The sequence below is a fragment of the Hesperophylax consimilis genome, chromosome 30 (genome assembly GCF_061612785.1).
Source record: "Hesperophylax consimilis isolate HC1 chromosome 30, BYU_Hcon_1.0, whole genome shotgun sequence".
Lineage (NCBI taxonomy): Eukaryota > Metazoa > Arthropoda > Insecta > Trichoptera > Limnephilidae > Hesperophylax > Hesperophylax consimilis.
Window position 1 is genome coordinate 16,716,595 of NC_142865.1, and position 24,168 is coordinate 16,740,762.

Here is a 24,168-nt window from a genome sequence, read left to right on the forward strand (position 1 = left end):
CGAGTTGTCTTCTGTTGAACTTCATTATTTTTTACAAAATCCATCGCCCCCTATTGAACTCGACCACTTTATCTCTACTGAGACAGCATAATATGGAATAAGTTATTTAAATTTGTAAGAAAGGAACATGAATTAAAAAATTTATACAAACCAAAATTATATAAAACGAAAAATTTACAAAATATTACATTTATAGTCATGGTTGTAGATATAAATCAAATCATAATATAGATATATAAACAATAGAGACATAAACATTATTCACAAACCATCAGAGAAATATTCTTTTATGGACCTCTTGTATTTGGTAAGTTCGCAACTGAAAATATCAACCTTGGATAATACGCTATTGTAATTATTGCATAATCTGTTCAGGCAAGAATTATTCTTAGAGTTCGTTTTGCTTTGATCAACCCTGAACAGGACACAAGAGCGTGTTGAACGCGCAGGTACATTGAATAGAAAAGATGGTTTGAAAGGGAGATATATAAATATGAATGTTAGAGGGAGCGCGCTAATATTAAAAAAAACGATAATAATTAAGCGAAAATGGTGAAAATATTTAATAAAACACGACTCGTTTGAAATAGAGCAAAATTATCTCGTCAGATGCTTTAGTTGCATTTAAAGATACACTGTGAATTTTTTCATGCTTATAACATATTAAATAACAGAAAAAAATGTGTTTTTAATAATTTTCGGAGCTTACTTTGCGATTTTTTTTTCTATGGAGGGAATTTCATATAATTAACGTTTCGGCAAAACAAATGTATAGATATTATCTTCAAAATTAACATATATTTTTTTTGGAACTTAAAAACTTAAAGAGTTGACGAGAAACTTGGTATAAATCGGTAGAAAAGAAAAATTCTATTCTTCTCGGCACAATAAAATGTTCATACTTGATTCAATGAAAAATAGTAAATAAATTTTAAGTGTATGCTTACAAATTGGCGGCATATATTCATCGACTGTTGAAAGTAAAAGTTCATTCTTTTTTATTATACAAAAAGGCTTAAACAGTTTACCTATTTACTAATTCCCCATACAAAAAGAATCTGTTTTTTTTTTAAATATGAAAGTCTTTCCAAATTATAAAAAAACGTTTGGAGTCAAAATGAATCGAATTAAACATTTTCGTGTTCGGTATTCAAATGTTATTTTTTTAAAATATCATTTTTTTCTTCAAATACAAACATCTGAACAATAATTTTATCAAGTTTCTAAAATGGTATTTGATTTTTTATGACAACTTCTAAAATATGAAATATATAGCGCATTTAAAATACATCGAAAGCAATCTTGAAGGAAAAATATTTAAATTCCCGAAGTTAAGAGGAAGCTACAAGCCAAAAATGTGTATATTCTTGGTATACCTTATATTGTAGGTAATAGGCATTAAAATCGCTTGACAAATGGAGCCTAGAAACGTTCGATTTCAAGCACAAAACTAATTTTTATTTATTTTCTAAATAATTTTATAAGAAAACAAAAAAGGTAATCAAGTGAAACTGTCACAGATAATCTTAGCTATAATACTGTATTTTTTTAAAGTTGTTTCCTTTACGCATTCATACATTTCTATTGAAAAAAAATATTTTTTATTAGTTTACATTTATATTTTTTACTGTAGCGAAACGATAGGAAAACCTTCAATTTATCCAAAGCATATTTTTTGGTATTCATAATGTGCACCAATTCGGTATAAAGATTAATCAAAATAGTAATTTAGCGCTAAGCTTCGCCTTATTAAATTGACTGCATCAGTTTTTGTTCGAATCGGCGAAGATGACACTTCTGGGGTTTTTTTTGCTCGGTGTCCTTTTCCATGTCGACTCTCAGGAACAAGTTTAGTATTGTGGGAGTTTAATAAAATTAATGTATTGATGTCAATGCGTCATACGACGTTTTCGCTCAGATAATGCTCAAAGGTGGCGTGTAATATATTTTACTAAACATTTTTGTTACATAAATGCCAGCCGACTGTTTATTAATACAGGGATAATAATTAAATATAGTATTGAAGGAAAATATACTCCAAGATATTTTGTAAAAAATATAGTCGAACTACAGGGTTTTCCAATAAGAGGTGTTATTTTGAATAGCCCGCTATTTCGGTAGATGTTACATTTGAAGCAGTCATTTTTTGACATTTGACAAGTAGAAACTACGTCATTAATACAAAATGGAACGATACACGCTTCAACAACGCGTTGAAATTATTAAAATTCACTTGAGTGAATCAAATGCAAATCATCTTGAGTGATGAGGCCCATTTCCACCTCGGTGGCATCGTCAACAAGCAAAATTGTCGCATCTGGGGCTCGGAAAACCCAAGAGTTATTGTTGAAAAGCTTCTCTATCCTCAACGTGTGTCCGGCGGAGTTATTGACCTTACTTTTTCGAAAATGAGGCTGGAGCAACAGTTACGATGAATGGATTGCGCTATCGAGAGATGATTAATGATTTTTTATGGCCGAAATTGGATGGTATTGATCTGGACAAAGTTTACTTTCAACAAGACGGCGCTACGTGCCACAAAAGCAACGAAACCATTGATCTTTTACAATTGAATATCAAAATAACAGCTCTTATTGGAAAACCCTGTATTATTGTATACATAAACCTCCAGGAAGATATTCTCTAAATGATAGTGAAAACCCTATCAAAATCCGTTGCGTTGTTTAGAAGAACTCAACGCAAAAACAGACAAACGCGGATAGAGACTTTATTTTATACTATTAAGAGATTTAGAAATTAACCACAGAATAATAAAACGTACACCTCTATAAAACCAAAGGTTCCGACCGCAATTTGAGAAAAATTTATGAAACTTTGTGAATTTTTTATAAAGTATTTTTTTATGAAACGACGAAATATGAGGTTGACGCAACGTTTGTAGTACGTCTGTCTAGTGACATTCGTTTTTTTTTGTTTTGTTATCAGTATTTTAAGTTCAGTATTTCGACGGAAAAACGTAAGTGAGACATTTTTAAAACTTTTTTATCTTTGCTTCGAAAAATTTGATACATAAAAAATGATATTGTTATTTCTAATAATCTAATTTGAAAGCGTATTTTATCACCTTTCATAAACACTTTTCAGTGTTCGGTTAAGTTGAGAAACATGGCATTTATTTGGATTTTATTGATAAGCGGAAATAATCACAAATTCTTCTACTTTCTTTAAGAAATATAGCGGTCAATATACCAGAGGCTAAGCCCTCGCATTCACAATTTCTACCGATTTATAACAAGTTTCTCTTTAAATCTATAAGAATTAAATATCTAAAAAAAATATATGTAATTTAAGACAATAATATCAATACATTTGTTTTGCCGAAACGTTAAGTATATGAAATTCTCATGATAGAAAAAAATCGCAAAGTAACCTCAGAAAATTACTTAAAACACGTTTTGTTCTGTTATTTAATATGTTATAGATCTGAAAAAATTCACAGTGCATCTTTGAATGCAACTAAAGCATTTGTCGAAAGATTTTTGCTCTATTTTAAACGAGTCGTGTTTTATTAAATATTTTCACCATTTTCGCTTAATTAATATCGTTTTTTTTAAATATTAGCGCGCTCCCTCTAACATTCATATTTACATATCTCCCTTTCAAACCATCTTTTCCATTCAATGTACCTGCGCGTTCCACACGCTCTTGTGTCCTGTTCAGGGTTGATCGAAGCAAAACGAACTCTAAGCAGAATTCTTGCCTGAACAGACTATGCAATAATTACAATAGCGTATTATCTAAGGTTGATATTTTCAGTTGCGAACTTACCAAATACAGGAGGTCCATAAAATAATATTTCTCTGATGGTTTGTGATGATTAATATTTTCACAATTTTCGCTTCATTAATATCGTTTTTAATATTAGCGCGCTCCCTCTAACTTTCTTATTTACATATCTCCCTTTCAAACCATCTTTGAACGCTTACTACGGGGCCTTAAACAGCAGACGCTAGCCAATATCTTCAATTTTATCTATCAATGTTTATAAAGTCAATCTTAGAATACGCCCAACAATATTCTCCATTATTTTCAAATCTCTCATCATTTTGCCATTTTAACCAAAACCATACAATGTTCAGTTATATTAAAATCATGTCTGAAATGAACTACTAAATTGCATCCAATAATATGTCTTTTTTCAATTCGTGCCATGTACCGTCACTGGACAATTTCTGTTCCACCAGTCTCGTACTAAAACGTACTCGTAAAATATAATTGGGTATACCGAGTGAGTGTAGTTGCGTTTGCTCATATATACCACACAAATACAGGGTGTCTCCAAAGAAGAAAAAAACACGTTATAAAATACATTGGTAGATTTAAAATTGTTTATGATTTCTTCACACGGGCCATTGTCATCTTTGGGAATGCTGTCTATGGATGAGTAAAAATTGGTTTAGAAGTGATAAGACTCAAGAACGATTCATTATCATGTGACAAATTTCAAACGTGTACAAATGTTGCATTTTCCATTGAAATACCGGTAGAACAAACACAGCAATCCCACATGTCGCGTGTGCTCTAAATATATCAATCCGTTAGTTAAGATAATGAAATCTATCAAACGCAACGCCCATTTCTGCTCAAGGGTATTTTCTAGTATTTTGGAGCTCCAGGCCCGAGGTGGCTGCCAAATTTAACAGTGGGGCGCACAAATGTCTGGCACATTTGTTCGTTATAGGCAGTTTCACTCATTTTTCCATCTTAGCGTCCCTTTCTTAAGTTTACTCATTGCGCTTATATCAACCATTCTTTGCGGATCTTCACCTTTTTTCCCACATTGAATTACGAATTCGTCGGGCCTAATTAAAATGTGAGTCTCGTACAAACCCCCGTTAGTAGAGTCTAGTGTCATCTTAAACGGGGCTTATTTGGTTCTCTGAAATGTAAGATTTTAAAGACTCCAGTTGACACTTGGGCATTTATTTATGTTTTAGGCATTGGCACAAATAACATTTACATATTTATACTATCGGCATTGGCACAAAAAACATTTCTGTATATTTATATTATCGGCAGTGGCACAAAGAACATTTCTGTATATTTATATTATTGGCAGTGGAACAAAGAATATTTCTGAATACTTATATTATTCTTATTGGCACAAAGAACATTTCTGTATATTTATATTACAGGCATTGTTACAAAGAACATTATTTTATATTATTCGCAGTGGCACAAATAACATTTCTGTATATTTATATTATTGGCAGTGGAACAAAGAATATTTCTGTATACTTATATTATTCTTATTGGCACAAAGAACATTTCTGTATATTTATATTATTAGCAGTGGCACAAAGAACATTTATTTATATTATTGGCAGTGGCACAAAGAACATTTATTTATATTATTGGCATTATTACAAACAACATTTCTGCATATTTAATTTTTTGTCTTATTTTTTGGCACATAGTGCTTATTTTTATTTCGTGTATTCAAATGGTTCTAATTAAAAAAAATGTTTTCTTAAAATTCAATCACCTTGTACACAGTGATTTTAGCGTCCATATAACATAACCTCTCTATTCCACTCCGCGCCACTGGCCAGGCAATACATCGCCGTTTTCATTTAATTGGACCATATAAGTTGGACCAGGTACCTAGCTAGAAGTGTAATAAAATGAACGGACATCGACGGTACGATGTTTTACGTTGTTTTAATATATTTTACGACCCTTAAATTAATACGGAATTTCTTTTAAATACAATTTACATATCTAACATCACGGAGTTTCCCGCAGGGGTATAGGCAAAGAGGATGGACCGCCAAGCATCTCGGTCTTTTTTTATTATTTATTGAGTTCATTTATACAACAATTGAATATAAACTAATATAAACAAGATAATATTTCATTTTGTAACTTTAAATATTTTTACAATAAACATAACATTTCTTTTTAAATACATTTATTCTTCAGACTTTCAGGCATTTCATCGTATACATCTTTAGTCCTTTGTACATTAGGCAGTTCTGTGATTTTGATTTCTTCATATGTGGCAATCTGATTCTATTTACATATCTGGTTTCGTAATTATGAACATCTCTATTTAAAACGATTTCATCGTTAAAATATTTTGGCATTTGGTTGTTCATGACTTTATGCACAAAAACTAGCACATTAAATAACAGTCTCTTTTTTATTGGAATCCAATTTAGCTGCTCTCTCATTTGATGAATGCTTGCGTATTTGCCTTTTCCCAGTATACATCTCATAGCTCTATTCTGTATAGAATCTAGTTTGTTCAATTTTCCTTCATAGGCCAAATATAACATAGTAGAGCAATAATCTAAATGTGAAGCAACTATAGTTTTATAAATGAGCTCTGTAGTGTTTCCATTTATTTCTTAATCTTGGCACACATTCCTTGATTCATTCATATACATACTTGTGTTAACATGATCGTGCCATGTATTTCTCGGGCGTCCACTACTTCTTCTGACATTCCTTCATTCTTCATTGGGCTTCATGTCCAAACCATCTAATCTTCCATCAATACACTTGCATTATTTGAGAATCTCCACATTTCTCACAGATACGCCTCAGTGATCTAATTTCTACAGCGTTCAGTCTACTCTCATCCATGCCTTACTGCCGTATGCAGTGTTTGTTCTACCAGTATTTCAATAGAAAGTGCTCTAAATAATTAGGCCCATCGATAATAAACGAAAGAAAATGTTTAAAATAATCTTTTTTCTATTGTATTGTATTTCAAATAATTTTTCGTATTTATAAAATATTTATATATTCTTTTTCGCAGGTGAAATACGCTCCTGTCGTGTCAGTGAAAATCTTAGGAGGGGCAGCATCCAATGGCAGAATACCAGAAGGAGCAGAAGTTCGACTTGGTAAGTCCAACCTTAATCTCAACAGTAAATAATCACTGTAGTACGATATTTTATAAAATTTTAAATAGATTTGCGGTTTTTGAACATATCCCAAAAATAAAAACAGTTTTTGAAAGCTGATAAAAGACTCTATCAGATTTTAGATGCTTTCCAAAGACGAAACAGCTGTCACGAGTAGCAAAACTTTTAATATATAAAAATTAATGTTTCTTTGTTCGTATCCCATAGACTCCAAAACTACTGGACCGCTGAATATTTCAAAGGTTGTCCTTATTAGTGTCGGGAGTGTTTAGAGATTGCTTTTAATGGTAGAAGTAATCGAGGACGCCCGAGGAAGACACAATTGAAATAATTATTTATATTAAAGTGAGGCGTACGTGATTAATGGAGGAAGAAGTCTAAGAAGAATGTATGGTGTGGAAGTGAATGGTAAAAGAAAAGTGGGACGCCCGAGGAAGGCATGGCACGATCAAGTGACACAAATACTTATAATATCTCCGAGCAACGCTGGGTACACATCAGCTAGTAAAAATAAGTAACGTTACAATAACTTATAATTGAAGTTGATAATATCAGCACTATAAATTTAAATATGAAAGAAATATAGACACAGAAAATAAAAATGTAACGGTCGCAAACGGGACTCAAACTCAGCTGGCACTGTTGGTGGACTCTCTCGCTGCAGCAGATGGTCCAGTTTCTTCACCACCTAGGATTCTTGCTGCAAAGTCTCCATTTTCTATTTTCGTCAAACGTCACAGCGGTGCTGCCAAAGTTTGTTGTCTGTGTGAGGATATTGTGTCAGCGCTTTATTAGCAGCAGACACATACCTGAACGGATGACGAACCTCGTGCTGGCACTGTTGGTGGACGCGGTAGTCTCTCTTGCTGCAGCAGCTGGTCCTGTTTCCTCACCACCTAGGATTATTGCTGCAGAGTCTCCATCTTCTATCTTCGTGTCACCTGTTCCTGTTCTTCAATTTACTTCGCTTTATTTTTGTAATACCTGCATCAACTGTAAAGCGCCCCTGAGGTGATATCTCACAAAAGCGGCGCTTTACAAATTGTCCAATTATTATCATTATTATTTGAGTTTGTATTTTATTCATTCTGCCTTTGAGTCGCTCCCACTGGGACAACAAACACTCATGATTTTCTCTATTTTATCTAATGCATCATCATTTTCCACAGGTTGCAAAGCCGAAGCGAATCCGAACGACCTGACCTACCGCTGGTTTCTCAACGATGATCTGGTGGTGGGCGATTACACAACAGAGATGGTGCTCTACAACGTCTCCAGGAAGCTGCATGACTCCATCGTCAAATGCGAAGTCCACAATGCGGTGGGAAAGAGCGAGGAGTCAGAAACCCTGGACGTTACATGTAAGTTTGATGATTTTACTGGGTTTGTCTGGAGTGTGGAGCCAGTGAGACTATGGCATCTCCAGTTAGGGTATATTGTGAGGCTGAATGTAGTGGGGAGGGGAAGGACATGGGGTGACTGGATAACTCATCAAAATGACAATTAAACACACCTTTAAAAAGCTATATAAAGTCATGAAAAGTGATTAAACAAAAACTAAATTTAATAAGGTTAGGTTATTGTATGTTAGTTTTTTCCTTTTTATATATTTTGTTGCCACTATGTACAGCTTGGCGGTTCACGTTATATGTACTCCGTTTCGTTCCAGCAGCACCGTACAGACAAGACAGAGCGCATATCGTGTGATCTGTTGCGACATCGCACTTCATGGCTTTGAAAACTATGCAATTGGTAAAAGTAATTTTGCCGAGTTGTACCTACTGGGCTTTTATGTAGCTCGTTGCCAAAAATTACCCTGATTATAGCCTACCTTATTTAGGATTATGGCACCGAAGAAGAAAATAACCCCCACAGTGAATAATTTGCGAATACTGTAGAATTTTCATGCCATTAACACTTGAAATCCTGATATTGATTGTTTTTTCTTTATGTTTAGATGGACCAAGGTTCCGATCACCACCTACAGATGTCGCAGCAGATCTTGGTGGAGAAGTTACCTTGTCCTGTGACCTTGATGGGAACCCGCCACCAGCTATCACCTGGTTGCACGAAGATCAGGACAGATGGAGTGTAAGTATCTAACTTAATATCATAAGTCACTAGGCCTGAGCCATATATATGCGTAACAGTTAAAACAATATAATACCATCAGATATATCAATATTAGCATTCCAATGTATTCGATATTCAAGGCGCCCAGAAAACTCATATCGTGGCGCATGCACAACGTGTGATCCCACTAATATCTGATATTACCAAATATTTGGTAAATCGGATTTTAAGGGTAATAAATAAGAGTGTCTGTGGCAGGCCGTGTGGCATTGACTAGATCAGATCTATCCTACATCTGATTTTGAAAAACTCTGTGTAACGCCAGGGTAGCGGGCAATGCCGGGACTTAGTAGGGACAGTTAATATAACACAATATTCGTTGCTTCTAGGTGGTAGGCAGTACTCCCAATCTCACCCTGACAGTGGACAGTGCCACTGCAGGACGCTATAACTGCAAAGCGGCTGTCCACGGATTCCCAGAGATAGAAGCTGATGCAGTGGTCTATCTAAAAGGTAAAATGATTCTCCTTTTAAGACAAAGTATTTTTTTGGTATTTTTTGGGATTAGTTGTAACTCTACCATATTGATAATTTTCAGGTCCTCCAAAGATAGTATCGCCCCGCAGCCAGATCGGTATGGAAGGAGATAATGCTAGGATAGAATGCCGAGTTATATCCGTTCCCAGACCAGTTCATCTCATGTGGTCACATGCCGGCAAAGAAATCAACATACACACAGATCAGGTAAATAAAAATTAAAAGGGTTCAAGTCCTCCTTCATTGCACCAGCAACGTTTTCGAGCTATACTGATGGTAGTATAATGAATTCAAATATTGTCAGGTTATTTCACTGAAAAAAGTAGTCAAGGAAAGTAAATAGATAATTTCCTTAGCCAATTGAGAATAATTTAGGAGTACCACAGGGACCAGTCCTTGGACCTCTTTTGCTGATGATACAATGATATATGTACAGTATTGGGTATATGGGAACTGGGAAATGTATCAAGATGGTTAAAAATAAATAAACTTAAATTAAATATTAACAAGGCAAACTTATAAAAATTAGACACAAAAAAAGACGTGAAATCGAAATTCAAATTTTATTTATTATTAATTTTTTAAATGAAAAGAAAGAAAACAAACTTATCTTCATCAATACGGTTTTAGAGATAAACTTAGCACACAAGACGCAATTGCAGAATTAACTAAGCTTATCTACAAAACATTAGATAGAGGCAAAAAATGCTTAAGTATATTCATTGACCTCAGTAAAGCTTTTGATAGTGTCTCACATTCAAAATTAATTAATAAAGTAAATAATATAGGAATTACTGGCAAAGCTAAAACATGGTTAAAAAGTTATCTCTATCAAAGAACTCAACAAGTTAAAGTAAACAACGAATTAAGTGAAAAGGAAAATATAGATTTTGGAATTCCACAAGGAACTGTTTTGGGACCTTTACTTTTTATATTATATGTTAATGAACTTTTTCAACTCCCAATCATTGGAAACATCATATCTTACGCAGATGATTCAGTTATAACTATTGAAGGAAATTCATGGAATGAGGTCGTAGTATCAGCTAATAATGCAATAAATATCGTTAAACTATGGTTTGACGAAAATTTATTGACACTGAATGTCGAAAAAACCCATTTTATACCTTATAGCCTAACAGGGAATAACTCAAATGTAAATCTAAACATAAAAATTCACGAAAGAAATTGCCTCCTTAAATTCGCACCCTGTAATTCAAACTGTATAAACATTAGTAGTAAAAAAGAAATAAAATATCTTGGAATAATTATTGATAATAACATTAAATGGAAAAGTCAAATAAATTCCACAGTAGACAGAATGAGAAAACTAATCTATATATTTTTTAGACTAAGAAATATTGTATCATTAAAAATACTAAAAGATATTTATTATGCATTGGCGCACTCTGTCCTACAATATGGAATCGTGGCTTGGGGGGGTGCATATAAATCATCCCTACTCCCACTGGAAACTATTCAAAAAATACTAATAAAAATCATCTTAAAAAAGCCATATTACCACCCAACTATAAATGTTTTTCAAGATTTCCCGGTTCCCCCACTTACAAAAATTTATGACAAAATTGCACTTCTACAAATACATAAAGATTTCTTTAGTAAAAATAATTTACCACAATTGAATATTAGCAAAAGAATAATATCTGTTGGAGGACTAACCGTGCCACTAGCACGAACCACAACAGCACAACATCACTATATATTCAAGGGTGTAAAATTATTTAATAAATTACCCCTTGATATACGATCGGAAGAAAACTATGAAAAATATAAAAAAAAAATTAAATTAAAATACTCTTGTACCACCTCATAACTTTACTTATTGTTTAGAAATATGTTTTTGCCTTTTAAATTCTTTGAATCATTTATTAACTAACCTATATTTTTATTACTTTTATTGTTATTTTTGTGTTATTTTTTGTTTTATTACTAATATTTTTTGTTTAATTTAAACAAATGTAAAAATATTTTTTGTTGTCCTCTCCTAAACACAAGCAGCTGCTTTATTAGGAGAGTGATTTATATATTGGTGTTTATATTGTTAAAAAAATTGTAACCTTGTTTATATGTTTCAATAAATAAAAAAAAAAAAAAATAAAAAAATCTCTCTGTCCTTGTTAATTTTCAAGTTGTTTTTATCTTTCAGGACTTTTCAATTCTCGAGGACCCAATGGCCGATGGTGTAAAATCTACTCTGGTTATAAGAGACTCTCAATATATGCACTTTGGGACATACAACTGTTCTGTGACCAATGAATATGGCTCAGATGTGGTGGAAATTCATCTGGTGGCACAATGTAAGTAACAATGCTTTTATGTACATAATTTAATTGCTAGTTGACTTCCCCACTTTTCCCTTCCCCAAACTCCTTCCTCTCCCCAATATCTTTAATCTCACTCAGTGCCATAGTCTCACTGGCCCCAGGGATCGTTTTCGACTTTTGAACAGCTGTATTATTTTTTCTCTACGAATCTAGAAGATGCGGGTTTAAATTTCACATTAAAATTATCTGTTTCCATACATAAATAATATACATTTCGAGACAATTTTAATTTCAGACAAAGTCATCTACAAAAAACATACAAATAATTCTAGGGCTTCAAGTCAAGCAGCGTTATCTAAAAAAAAAAAAAACATATCAGTGATTCGAAGTCAAACAATGTTATCTACAAAAAAACATATCAGTGATTCAAAGTCAAACAATGTTATCTACAAAAAAACATACCAATGATTCGAGGGTTTAAAGTCAAAAACGTTATCTTCAAAAAGACATAGGTACCAATAATTTTTATCATTGGTATGTTTTTTATTTTATATATATATAACATTGATTGACTTTAAGCCCTAGAATTGTTTGCACGTTTATTGACAATAACCCCTCGAATTGCGGCACATTCCAGAATGGTAGGTACCTACTTTCAGTATCGCCCTGATGAAATACCACAATTTACAATTGAAACTTTGTTATTGACTTTTGGCAATAGGGACTTTTGTACTGTATTAACATGATTTAAATTTTTAACACAATATTAATTTAATATTATTTCTTTTTCAGCGTCTTTTCCCTTTCAGATGATAATTTTCATCTTCGTCGGCGCCGTTGTAATAGTCCTCATAGCGCTAGTGATAGTGTTTTTCATCTGCGCTCGCCGCAAGTCAAAGCAGCGGGCCGGAAAGGAGATGGGAGGCAAGCCGGACGTGATGGTGGACGCAGAACACAAGGATAGGACGTCATACATCAGCGATCTGAAGCACGACCTTAAGATGGAGGAGGCCTGTAATCCGGTAATATATTCTTACATTCCGTTTACAATAATAATAAACTGTACAGTTATTAAGATAATAATCAGATTCCTCGCAGTCTAACACAATCAAATTGATAACTTAACAATATCAGATTGATAGGCTCAACATCCAGCAATTTCGTACCGATATCCTTAGCATGGTTGCGCTCTTGATAGCTGAACCGATATTGATCAGAAATCATTATACCATGGCAACAATGGTGGATCTAAATTGACAACATCAAATTGAAATACTAGCTTTAACATACGTTGGTAGTCTGCATGTACTTTTTGACACCAAAAAGGGACAGTGTTAGGAAGCTTTGTAGATGCACACACATATGGCAGTGCATAGAGCTTGCGTTGAAGTCCGCAAGATGGAGCCAGTGGCCAGTTGTCGTCAGGACCAGTGTAAAGGCTTTCAGAGAATCTCACTGGCCCATATTCCAATTAGCAAGCTTCTAGTTAGGTTGACTATCGAGTCACCATTATAATACGTGGAGTATTAATAAATCCCTGATTAATACAAAAGAACCATTTCATTATTAAACTCCTTCCAAGACGAGTTGGAGTCCGGTTTGAGCGAACACAACAATTAGTAAATGAGGTCTTTATTAACATACATTTCACTACAACCTTCACATCTGCCCTGATGATGGGCACTGCAACACCATCCGAAACGTTGGCTAAAGAAACAAGAAGCGCAACACGGCGTAAAACATCAAAAATAAATCACTACAGCATAAAAAAATACTTGTTTGTAATAATAGTTTATTGTACACAAATAATAATAAGCTGGCCTCTCAGAAGCTGGGCGTACTGTACAGGGCCCGCAGATACTTTAATAATACACAACTGCTGACCCTGTACAAATCGCAAGTGCGCCCTACTGTCGAATTTGGCAGCCATCTCTGGTCCGGAGCCCCTAAATACCTGAAAAAAACCCTCGACTCTGTGCAGAAACGGGCGGTCCGTTTGATAGATTCCCCAATCTTAACAAACGGACTGCAATCTTTAGAGCACAGGCGTCAGGTAGGTATGCTGTCCTTGTTCTATCGGTATTACAATGGAAGATGCTCTGAGGAACTAGCGTCATTGATCCCTTCGGCACCGGGGCGTAGTCGGGATACACGCCAAACGCGCGCCCAACATTTGTACACAGTTGACATTTGTCACATGAGAACGGGTCGCTTCTACGATTCGTTCTTAAGTTCAACAGCTCGGCTGTGGAACGAACTGCCGGCCTCTGTGTTTCCTCCCTCCTACAACATGGGACTCTTCAAGACCCATGTTCACTCCTTCCTCTCCACAAAAAGACCCTCCACACAGCATCCCCAAAGATGACATAGGCCCTGAGGGAAATTATTTTCTTCAGGGCCTCCTGTGTGGAGTTTTTATAAAAAAAAAAAAAAATTAAAAAAAAAAAGACTTTTATTTATTTGTTTCACAGGAATATGCAGGTGAAGAGTTCAGAACCGGACTCCCGTTGGCTGGACCCGTTCCTTTACCGGCAGACCGAGCAGCTCTCCTGATGCAGTATTCCAGATATTCTAATGATTATTCAGATCATGCATTCCCGCCTAATTTAGACTTCAAGGTAATTAACTGATTTTATTACTGTTACTATAGCCATGTTGTCACAAACAAAATTTACGCGACGGCCTTTAGCACACCAGCGACCTCTGCAAGTAATGTTACATAAGTACTTACTTAAGCACTTATGTACTGTGAGGGCTTAAGTAAATCCCTTATTAATTGAGCACTTACTCACTTAGTACTTACTTACTTAACCTTTTGAACGCGTTAATTTGCTCCGTTTTATCTATACCCGTACGCGGTACATATTTTCAAATACCTATGCACGCAATTAAATGTCAAATTATAGCATTCTGGCATGATTTATTGGACTATATAGACAGAACAGATTATTCTCCACAATATGAAAACAAATCCTCATGTGTCAACACTCTTAGATGTTTATAAAAACAAAAACATAAAATTTCATACAAAGACGTACCGTATCCTTTGAATGTGGTCCCGCCATTCACTCGGCGTCATAAATAAACCACACTCGGTGTGTGTGTACTTAGGCCACTGCGTTGATAGACACAAGTGGGACACCATGATCACTTATCATTTTTAGTTATGAAACGTTATGAATGACATTCTAGTACTAACGCCATCTGTTGACAAAAATGTAAACTAAAGGACCAAAAGGCGCGAAGAGGCGCACTTGATTATCGATCTTTCTTTATGAAATACAATTTTATTTTTGAGAAATTCTTGTAGATGTCAGAATCGTGATAGTTCTACGAATGTCCAAGTGAGCAAGAAATACATTTATGACGAAAGAGCTCTGGAATATTGGCCTTCAAAGTTTCCGTATCAACTGTTGATACAGCCGCGTGTGAGTATAGACTTTTTGCCGTAACAACAGTTGATACGGCCGCGTGCAAAGAGTTAAATAACTGATTTGTACAAAGTTACAAAATTGGTTTTATTTTGGCTATATAATACTTATGTACAAACTGATTAAATGTAAACTGTCAATTTCCCGAAAAATAATAAATTAATATCATTGTTTCAGGATGGCCACAACAACAATGCCTATTCAGGTTACATTGACTACAGCCGTGATTACAACCCACCTCCTTCCCTTCCCCTCCACGTCAAGTCGCCCTCCATCAACGGGATGGATTCACAATCTGCCAGCAGGTAAATATACTTCAAGCCAAAAGAAAACTGTGACAAAAGAGAACATTAACGGAAAGTGAAGAGATAGAACAAACAAACCTAACCTAACATATAATTTTTTTGTGTTCCATTTTGCCGTTGTTCTGGTTTATCCAATTACCATTCAAAGAATTACATCTTAACACTGTTGCAATAGCAAAAGACAGGCCAAGAATGCAGTTTTGCAAACCAGTCTACGACCTGCTTTAGTGCATTAACATATTATTTAGGTGCAATCCTCTTATTCTAAGCATTAAAATCTACTTTTCTACTTCTTTCATAAACCTACTTTTACCATTTCTCAACTTCACTCTTTCCTAAACTTTAATTTTACCAACAAATCCACTTTTACCTTAAAGTTCACATTCCCCAAAAACCGCTTTAACCAATAAATACACATTTTTCTAGAAGGTCTTTTTATGCCCTCTCCTATCGAAGGTTGAATATCATCAATCTTCAATCGGAAATCTTTGTCCTGCTGCCAGATGTATATCCACCTAAAAATTAACTATTCCAACATTAAAAAAAAAACACTTTCCATAATGCAACGTCTCAAAAAGTAATTTTTTTCGATTATTGAGCAAATTCTTGATTCTAGATTACACCTTGGTAGCAGCTACCGCCCTCCCAGTAGTGGGGGGGACTCACTACAGCGACGGGGGGTAGGGGGAGTAGACACCACCGACTTTTCCCACCCCAGCGGCTCTTTGCAGAGAAGGAAAGCAGACGCCAATAGTATAGGAATTCCATCAGGTATGTATTTACAATACTCAAAACTGACAAAGACAATATCAATAGTTATTCTTATAATTTATAACACGAAAACAGTCGTCCATTGCGCTATCTCAAATGCGCAACCTTATTCCCTTGACGCCCGCCAGATACTTCTAGCACGGTTGATCGATAAAACAATATATCAATACGAAACCCGTCAGCAATGGTTATTAAGTAGCGTAGGGCGGTACGTGCAAGCTCGTTCAGCCATTGATTCTGACAGCCAGTAGACAAAAGCCGCCTAATTAACTGCGGCATCTTGGCTGTCAGTAAACTTTGGTTAACTGATAAAATACAGAACTCTTTGAAAACATGTCATTCGTTATGCAAAATTATTGGCTTATTAATCAACAAATATAAAGTAATGAAGCTCTTAGAATTGAAAGAAACAGAATTCAGAAAGTTATTCAAATTATCATGAGTTATAGTTAAAGACATTGTTGACTAATGAACTTCTTTTTTAGTTTAAAAAAATGCTGCCAATATACAGGGTGTATCGGCACTAACCCGACAAACTTTAACCAGCTATTCCTTAGCACATTTGGAGTAAAAAATGTTATGGGCACTTTGCTGTCCGGTAGCATTTTTTTTTCAATTAAAAACAAAAAATTTAAAATTTCCACACTACATCACTGTCATTGGCATTGGGTTTCGTGTTCAACGGCTGTTATAAGCAAGTATGTCAAAAAGCGTCTTCGCTCTTTCGCACACACTAAATAATAATAGTTAAAAATGAGACGAATGGTGCCGTGCCATTTTGTTGTGATTGTAAAAGTGCGCCAATATAGGTACACACGTGCATTATTCAACGGAATTCGAATAAAATATTTGCCAGATGGGTTTTCAAACTTTGACAAAGGATAAAACAGTGGTGACATGTGGTGAAAATATGAATAGTAAATTTTTTATTAAAAAAAAAAAACGTTACCGGACAGCAAAGTGCACATAAGATTTTTTACTCAAAATATGCTAAGGAATAGCTGGTTAAAGTTTGTCGGGTACGTGTCGATACACCCTGTATATTAAGGCGAGTGGATTTCAACTTTGTGAATTTATTCGAATTTTGGCATAGCTGTTAGATACATAGGAATGTAAATTCTTAGACAATATCCACCAGTGTTACTATTATAATGCGATTTCTTATTTATCAATATCGGCTTGGATATCGACAAACAACGAGCGCAACCATGCTCGGGAAATCGAAATAAAATCATCACAAGTTAAGCCTATCGATCCAACATTGTTAAGTAATAAATTTGACCATGCTATATTCCAAATAACTTTGTATCTGAATTTATTTCCCATCAAGGCGGGACATTGCAACCATAAACTAACATTAATAAAATATTTACTAATGTTATTTTGTGTTCCCCAGTGACGTACGATACAGTGGGATTACTACAGCATCCCAATGGCGCGTTGAAACAGAACGGCAGCGGCATGCTGACACCAAATGGCGTGGATATCCGATACGCGGCCACTTATGGCAACCCTTATCTTAGAACAGCTGGTGGACTAAGTAAGTAGATTGTTATTATTACAAATATATAATTGGGTGTTGCGGGTCCATCGAAGACCTACATCATTGCACAAGCTACATTTTCTGCTTATGATGATGATGGTAGCAAGAGGAATTACATTTAGTGATGTTCTATCTATCATAAATCATACTAATTTCGGTTGTTGTTCTGTGAGTGATTATAACCATCGTTCAATAAACTCAATTTAAAAAAAAAATTATTACCATTCTGTAAATCGTAACCTACGTTTAACATAATATTTGAACAGAAAATCATTTTAACTTTCATTTTAAAAATTGGAACTGATGTGTCGAAAATTCAGACAACTGATAAAATACTTACATATGTTGTGGTTCTGTCTGTCTGTGAGTGATTATAACACTGGTTCAATGAACTCAATTTAAAAAGAATTTAATTGTTATTTTCAAAACCTTTAACATAATATTTTAACAGAAAATAATTTTTTACTTTCATTTTCAAAATTGGAACTGATGTGTCAAAAATTCAGACAACCGAAAAAATACTTGCATATATCTACAAAACGTAAACATTCAGCTTCAAAAAACCTACCATTATAATATCCCGTGATTTTCCATGTATAGGTTCTAAGATTTTTTTCTTTTTGCTTAGGTACAGTGAACACGGCAAATCCTGCCGCTACACCAGCCCCGCCGCCGTATAACTCGATACGAAACTCCATGATCAGCATGATGCCTTCTGGCTCAAGTAAGGATAACACATTTTCAATCATGAGCTATGGAACTCTGAAATATCCATTAATCTGTCAAACAATTACAGTACCCTGTATTTTCTTATATATATATATTTTGGTTGGACCGTGGTACATTTGCATTTAATTGTATACAATCCACTTATGCGATTGGTTGTATACAGGGTGTATCGGCACGTACCCGACAAACTTTAACCAGCTATTCCTTAGCATATTTGGAGTAAAAAATCTTATGTGCACTTTGCTGTCCGGTAACGTTTTTTTTAAATAAAAAATTTATTATTCATATTTTCACCACATGTCACCACTGTTTTATCCTTTGTCAAAGTTTGAAAACCCATCTGGCAATATTTTATTCGAATTCCGTTGAATAATACACGTGTGTACCTATATTGGCGCACTTTTACAATCATAACGAAATGGCACGGCACCATTCGTCTCATTTTTAACTATTATTATTTAGTGTGTGCGAAAGAGCGAAGACGCTTTTCGACATACTTGCTTATAACAGCTGTTGAACACGAAAAGCAAAGCCAATGACAGTGATGTAGTGTGGAAATTTTAACTTTTTTTGTTTTTAATTGAAAAAAAATGCTACCGGACAGCAAAGTGCCAAAACATTTTTTACTCCAAATGTGCTAAGGAATAGCTGGTTAAAGTTTGTCAGGTTAGTGCCGATACACCCTGTATATATACATTTAAGTAATATTATTATTCAAAATATTATTATGAAAACATTAACTGCTTAATGCGGTTTAAAGTCAATGAATTTCACCGCGTATCCCATATTTTTAGGTTGTGTAAATATGGCCCACAATGACAAGCGATCAATCAAACGCTTTTGCAAACTTGGCATAATATACCAAAAATCGCTTGTGTGATTATTGATTATCTGAAGATCTATGAACTTTGTTTTAATGATATTGTATTTGTTTTCAGATCCCCACATATCTGGGAGCAGTGCGCAGCCGCAAGCCGCCCCTCAATCACCCGCCTCTAAATATATGCCCGTAGTGGCACCAAACCCTGCGCAAATGGTGCAGCTCACCAAGAAAGGTAACCTAACCAAACCTAACCACATTTTATTAAGACTTACCTAACCTCACTTAAATAATTAACGGAACTACAGATCGAAATACTTAACATGATCAAACTTGTCGAATTCATTTTATAAATAGCAATTGGTTTCAACTTAAGGCGATGCACTACGTCGTGTAATATTTTAAATTGAGTCGCTATCAATAACAACCCTTACGTAGATGGCGATAAGGTTTAAATTCCCGCTTAAGACCATCCGCCTGTTTTGATTTATGCAAGAAAAAAACATGGCCAAAAAGTGCCTTTTATTTTATTTTGTGGATGTTCAGGCATAAATATTAAAAAAAATTTCGATCATTTTATAAATAACTTAATTTTCCACATTATACAATAAAATCATTAAGCGAAAATGGGTTCGTAAGTAGGAGATTTTGAACTTTAAAGCCGTTTTCATAGGCCTTTACCATTATTTTTTTCTGGGCTTATAAAAAAACTTATCTAAAAAATACTCGATTATTTCAAAGGTCAAGATGTATTCTACTCGCAGTATTTAATTAAAGCATCTGAAACATTTCTAGTCAACCAAACTTTCAAACCAAAAACACATGATTTTGCATTACTACGTATGGCATCGCCTTAATTACTTTTGGGTGTGTTTTGAGTTTTAATATTTAAAAAATGCTATTATTGATGTTGTTGTAGCCGAAACCGTTTTTTTTTTTTGTAAATTCATATCAAACAATATAAATATATAAACATTGTCAATAATGTCAAATTTTTCGAACTTAGGACTCTATCACACTCAAAAGTCACGAACCACCACTGTCATTATTTTTAATCAAAGTTAAGTTTGAAGGTTAGGAAACACACATAAATTATTAAAATAACACCCTTAAAACAGATTTTATGCACATTTACTCGACTTAAATAGTGGTGTCCATTAGATATTTAAGTTGAAATCAAGTGTTTTAAAAGAGCTTTTGCATGTAGCAGAATTTGACAAGTTTACCATCAATATTGCAGTTGATAACATTTTTAAATTGTGGTTTTTGTGGATATAAAAAGTGTGAAGATATGTGTAGAGACATACTTAGTTAACATAACTTTACTTTACTGATACCAACCTAAAAATCCTTACCTAATCTCACCACACTAACCTAACTTAACCTCACTTTACTGACACTAACCTAACTTAATGTCACTTTACTGAGACTTACACAGCCTAAACTATCTTTGCTAAGCCTTAGAAATTGCAGAAACATGATGCATAAACTGTGAAAAAAATGGATGAATTATGTTAACTGATTGGTGGGGAATTAGGGGTTTTTATCACTTAAACATTACAGAGATGTCAATAATTAACCAACTGAAAGGTAATATATTCTTATTGTGCGTTTATTTTTCAGGTACTGGCACACAGCAGTCATTAGCTACGCATGTCTGACTCGGGTAGTCAATGGAGTGTACGTAACGCTCCAACACTCATCTATCCATCTGTACATAACCTCAAACAGGCGTAATAGCTAATATTACGCACTGCGCATCATCGAATCACATCATAAAATAAGCAACACTGAAAATTTGAACAATCTACTGTGGAAAAGTTTATAAATAGTGGTGAAATCTGAACTTCGTTGCAATTAGTTTCAAAAACGTTCCAATCGACATTCGTCCGTAAGTTCATAACCTCAAACAAGCATAATAGCTAATATTACACAGTGTGCGTCATCGAATTGCAACGTAAAACAAACATTCTTTTATGTAAAAGTTTATAAACTGTTGAGATATTTGAAATCTGTTGCAACTAGTTTCAAAAATGTGAAACGGCCATTTTGAAACATGTTTTTCCAGGCCTAAGTTTTATATGTAAATACCTACCTAGTTAATGTGCAGTAAAAAAATAATAATACTGGATTTAACACAATCTATTGTACAAAAATGGTAATGAAGTTTTTTGCAACCAGTTTCAAAAATGTAAAAATAATTGTATTATGTAATAGTTTAGTGAAAAATATTTTAACTTTGTGCAACCAGTTTCAAAAATTGCGAAAATGCCATCAGAATGTACAAATAGAACAAATATTGTGTAATTATTTACACAATACATTGGTCAAAGTGTATAAATTATTGTAACATTTTATGTATGAACTTTGTATCAACCAGTTTCAAAAATGTGATACCTACAATGAATAATGTGCATTTGACAGCAAATAATGTTGTTAATAACACAGTACATTGCATAATGTTTGGTATGCTATTTGAACTTCGTTGCAACCAGTTTCAAAAACTTGAAACGGCCATCAGAAATTATGTTTTTTGGATCATATTTACTTAAATTAAATAACCGAATTTTTCTGTAAATACCTAAACACTGCAAGTTTCTGATGATTTAAGGTGATATTAAAAACGAAATTATCTAGTAATTCTTCATTAATTATGAATTAAGTGAAATTAGTTTAGATTTATAATAATTAGAAAACTTAAGACTGTATTTTGTATCGACTTGTATTAAATTAATATTAGTTTAGTTCAAACTTAATTGAATTTGGCGATAAAAACTTATTTTCCTTCTATTCAACTTGCTTTGTGAACATTAGCAGTATGTATTTGATTTAATTTATAGATAATAAAATTGTACATTACACCAGTAAATAAATTTTTATACCTTAAAGTCAATTGTAAAATAAAAATACTTTTTTTTAATATTATTCTATTTAGCAATAATACGAATTTTTAAAAATTGTGTAAATCTGTACTTATATCCTCGTACTTTTGTAAAAACTTTAAAATATGTAAATAATTTGTAAAATTTCGCATCGAAATATCAAAATTAAGACTTGTTCCAATATTTAGGAAGATATATAAACGAAAGAGCAATTTTTATCAATAAGTTAGTAAATGATATTAAATATTTTGCATGAAGCATGAAAGAACTGTGTTAAGTGGCATTCAAGTATTTTAAACACCTCGTTAGCTATAAAATGAAAATGAAAAAAAAGCAATGCTTGTCTATGTCTGTATTGAGGCCATAGATGTTTTAATTATTGCTTTCACTGTTGCTATAATATAAAGGGCGCCCTTTGCGTTAAAACTTAACATAATGTCAATGCCGATCCATTTCCACGTAAGTTTTAACTCAATTTTGATAGTTATATGGATATTTTAAAGCCCTCATGGCGGTCTAGAACGGTCAAATCGATAACTTAATAATATCGGATTGATAGGCTTAATTGACACAATTTTATATCGATTTCTCGAGCATGGTTGCGCTCGTTAGGCGTTTCGATAGCCAAGCCGATATTGACAATGAAATAAATAAGAAATCTTATTACGAAGGCAACACTGGGGGGTTTGTCTATGAATTGACATTCCTTGAGCGGTATTCACATAAAAAATAAACAAAAAAGGGAGTTAAATAGTCAACGAGGTATTTACCCATAACTCGTGATGTTTCGAATAACTTTCTGAATTTTATTTCTCCAATTGGATTCAATTGATTGACTATACAATGTGTTTAATTTCTACGAGCTTCGTTAGTCTGCCTCTGTTCATTAACCTTTTGAACGCGTTAATTTGCTCCGTTTTGTCTATACCCGTACGCGGTACATATTTTCAAATACCTATGCACGCAATTAAATGTCAAATTATAGCATTCTGGCATGATTTATTGGACTATATAGACAGAACAGATTATTCTCCACAATATGATAACAAATCCTCGTGTGTCAACACTCTTAGATGTTTATAAAAACAAAATCATAAAATGTCATACAAAGACGTACCGTATCTTTTGAATGTGGTCCCGCCATTCACTCGGCGTGTGTGTACTTAGGTGATAGACACAAGTGGAACACCATGAGCACTTATCATTTTTTGTTATGATAACTTTTTCTATAACTGGACACTTAAATTTTATGTCACTTAATATAATAACAAAATTCAACTAACGCCATCCTTTGACAAAATTGTAAACTATAGCACTCGAAGGCGCAAAGAGGCTCACTTGATTATCGATGTTTTTTAATGAAATACATTTTTATTTTCGAGAAATTCTTGTAGATGTCAGCATCGTGATAGTTCTACGAATGTTCAAGCGAGCGGGAAATAAATTTATGTCAAAAGACCGCTGGAATATCGGCATTCAAAGTTTCCGTATCAACTGTTGATACAGCCGCGTGTGAGTATGGACTTTTTGCCGTAACAACAGTTGATACGGCCGCGTGCAAAGAGTTAATAAGCCAGTAATTTTGTATAACGAACGACATTTTTCAAAAATATGTGTATTTTGACAGTTAACCAAAGCTTAGTGACAGCTAAGACTTGGTGCTTAATTAGACGGTTTTTGTCTACCTGCTGTCGGAATCAATTGCTGACCGAGCTCGCTTTATCGCCTATCGCCACCTAATAACCGTAAATGACGGATTTAGTCAATATCGAGTTGATGGTTTTGTCGATCGACCGTGGTAGATACTCAGGCGTATGTAAGATGGTAGTTTCCTGTTTATATTCATATTGAGTAGTTACCTGGGTTATAACACCAGTATAACCTTATATTAAGACTTAT

At 34.0% G+C, this 24,168-nt stretch overlaps 1 protein-coding gene across 1 annotated transcript in view; it reads left to right on the top strand.

Annotated features, from left to right (window-relative positions):
* The window catches only part of LOC149409691 (irregular chiasm C-roughest protein-like), a 138,996-nt gene extending 117,254 nt beyond the window's left edge, over positions 1-21,742 (top strand). The window contains exons 7-20 of the mRNA XM_089649637.1: positions 6,785-6,872; positions 8,063-8,254; positions 8,851-8,984; positions 9,356-9,479; positions 9,565-9,710; positions 11,671-11,821; positions 12,581-12,810; positions 14,260-14,406; positions 15,397-15,524; positions 16,141-16,295; positions 17,692-17,835; positions 18,467-18,562; positions 19,506-19,622; positions 21,011-21,742. Of these exons, the coding sequence (XP_089505763.1) occupies positions 6,785-6,872; positions 8,063-8,254; positions 8,851-8,984; positions 9,356-9,479; positions 9,565-9,710; positions 11,671-11,821; positions 12,581-12,810; positions 14,260-14,406; positions 15,397-15,524; positions 16,141-16,295; positions 17,692-17,835; positions 18,467-18,562; positions 19,506-19,622; positions 21,011-21,048 (1,890 nt within the window). The 3' untranslated portion in view covers positions 21,049-21,742. The remainder of the gene's footprint in view (positions 1-6,784; positions 6,873-8,062; positions 8,255-8,850; positions 8,985-9,355; positions 9,480-9,564; positions 9,711-11,670; positions 11,822-12,580; positions 12,811-14,259; positions 14,407-15,396; positions 15,525-16,140; positions 16,296-17,691; positions 17,836-18,466; positions 18,563-19,505; positions 19,623-21,010) is intronic.
* The last annotated feature ends 2,426 nt before the right edge of the window (positions 21,743-24,168 follow it).